The following is a 2,431-nucleotide window of genomic DNA, read 5'->3' as shown; positions in this document are numbered from 1 at the left end:
CGCCCCCCGCCTGCCGGCATGCTCGCGGGAACCCGGGCATGGTCCCGCTCCCCGCCCCCCCCCCCCCCCCCCCCCCCAGGTGGCCATGGAGGGGTTTCTTCCGGGCGCGTTCTCATTTTTAGCGCGCCCCTCCCCCCCCTACCCCCGTGGGATTGCCCCCCCTCCCGCTGTGACTCTTGATTGCCTCTCCCTGTCAAGGTTCCTCCCTCCCCCTCTCCTCTTCTCGCTCCCGATCGCCCCTCCCCCCTCCCCCGCTTCGCCCGCCCATGTGCCTCGCCTCTTCGTGTCTCGCCCGCGTCATGTTCCTGGCGCCAGTTGCCCCCACCGGTCTGTGCCCTATGGACCCACTATGTCAAGGGCTGCTCCGGGTCCCGGCCCTGCGTCCCCCCTTGCCTGCGGCTCTTCCGCCTCCTCTGCCCCTCGCCCGCCCGCCCCCCCCCCCTCTCGCGCTGTGTTTGACGTCGCGACCTGCCCGGCCTGGCGACATCACCACGCGGTGGCCTCCCCTCCCTCCCTCCCCCCTCGTCTGCCGCCTGTCCTTCTCTTGCATGGGGCCTCCCCCGCCGATTGCCGCCATTGCTAACGCCTTCCCCCTATGCTCTCACCCGCCCGGAGCAGACCCTTCCTCAGCCCCCTCCCCCTGTCATCATGTCCAACCCCCACTACGACAACGACTACGACAGTGACGGTTCGTGTGGCTCTAATCTGGCTACTCCCCTCTCCGCTCCCCTCCCGCTGACCATGTTCCCGCGCCCCTCGCGCATGCATCCCCCTCCCCTGGACGCCTATGCATCACGCGCACACGCGCACACGCGCACACCAACACAGTGGCCGTTCACTCTGACTCCGAGCAGTCCAAGGTCCCCACCAGCGTCGGCATTGATCCGTCGGTCCTCTCGTTCATTACCCACTTCTACAATGCCTACCGCTCGAACAACAACCCGGAGCTGCAGCGCTGTTACACCATGAAGTTCAGCGCCCTCTCCAAGCGTCACTTTGCCAAGAGCACCTGGCCCGCCGCCGAGGAGATCGCCAGCCTCGTCAACAACGGTGCGCCCCGGCCCGCCGCTGCTTCCCCCCCTCTCTCTCTCTCTCCCCCCCCCCCCGGCCCTTGCGCACCCCCCTGCCCTTTCCTAACCGGCCCGCGTGCTTCCTGCCTGCCAGACGAGTTCTTCCTGATCCTCTACAAGGAGCTCTACTTCCGCCACATCTATGCCAACTCCCAGCCCACCCTGGAGCAGAGCATCGGCTCCTACGACAACTACGTCAACCTTTTCAACTTCATCACTCGTGCGTCGCCGGCCCTCGGGCAGCTCGGGCAGCTCGGGCATCTGGCTCTGGCTCCCTACGCGCCCCCCCCCCCCCGCCCCTTCTGTCTCTGTCTCTCTCCCCCTCCCTCCCCCGTGCCGGCCCTCACACGCTCCATTCACACCGCTCCCCACCGCTGTCACCCACCTGGTCTTTCCCCTATGCAGAGGCCGAGACCCCGATCACCACTGATATCCCCATCCAGTGGCTGTGGGACATGGTCGATGAGCTGATCTACCAGTTCGGCAAGTATGTCGCCTACCGCCGCAGCCCGACCAAGCCCATCCCCGCGGCCGACGTCGAGCGCATCCACGCCAACCCCCACGTTTGGGACGTCAAGATCATCATCTCCCTCTTCCAGTACCTGGTTCAGCAGTCGAACATCAACGAGATCCTGATCGCCGCCAGCAACGACCAGGACGAGTCGTGCGTCCCCTCCTGCCCCGGCTCTTGGTTTTACCCGCGCGCCCCCTCCCCTCCCCTTCCCCCCGCATCTGGTCCTTGCCTTCGTGCCCTTCTCACCATCCCCCCCCCCCCTCGCCCCTTTGCCCCTTTCCTCGGTTGTTTCGCCCGCAGCGAGGTCGCCGGCGAGTTCGGCTCCATCCTCCTCTACCGCAACCTCGGCTACTTCTCGCTCATCGGCCTGCTCCGCATCAACTGCCTGCTTGGTGACTTCCACTACGCCCTGGAGATGGTCAAGAACATCCAGTTCAGCAAGACTGCCTTCTACAACCGGATCATCCCCTGCCGCGTGTCGCTCTTCTACCATGTGGGCTTCTGCCAGGTCATGCTGCGCCGCTACAGCGAGGCCGCTTCCACCTTCACCGACATCCTCTTTTTCATCACCAAGGCCGACCTCCAGCACATGCCCCACTACCTGCAGGATGCCATCCACAAGAACTCCGCCCAGATGGTCACCCTGCTTGCCATCTGCGTGACCCTCTGCCCGCCGCGCTATGCCCTGGACGAGGCCATCGCCAAGGACCTGTCCAAGCACCAGGACAAGAACCTGCAGCTTGCTGCCCAGGGGTGCGCCGCGCTCTGAGCTCCTCATTTTCCCCTCCCTCCCTCCCTCCCTCTCTCCTGGGCCCGCCCTTCCTCTCGGTGCCGACCAGCGCCACTG

General features: G+C 66.0%; 1 protein-coding gene across 1 annotated transcript in view; it reads left to right on the top strand.

Moving 5' to 3' along the window:
- Positions 1–648: 648 nt before the first annotated feature.
- The window catches only part of H696_01539 (hypothetical protein), a gene marked incomplete at both ends in the record, with an annotated part of 2,457 nt that continues 674 nt past the window's right edge, over positions 649–2,431 (top strand). The window contains 6 exons of the mRNA XM_009495436.1: positions 649–688; positions 829–1,050; positions 1,165–1,290; positions 1,476–1,734; positions 1,885–2,295; positions 2,355–2,412. Coding sequence (XP_009493711.1) covers positions 649–688; positions 829–1,050; positions 1,165–1,290; positions 1,476–1,734; positions 1,885–2,295; positions 2,355–2,412 — 1,116 coding nt within the window. The remainder of the gene's footprint in view (positions 689–828; positions 1,051–1,164; positions 1,291–1,475; positions 1,735–1,884; positions 2,296–2,354; positions 2,413–2,431) is intronic.

Source organism: Fonticula alba (assembly GCF_000388065.1).
Source record: "Fonticula alba strain ATCC 38817 unplaced genomic scaffold supercont2.2, whole genome shotgun sequence".
Classification (NCBI taxonomy): domain Eukaryota; order Rotosphaerida; family Fonticulaceae; genus Fonticula; species Fonticula alba.
The sequence above is the reverse complement of the archived record's forward strand: the minus strand, read 5'-3'. Positions and strand labels throughout refer to the sequence as shown.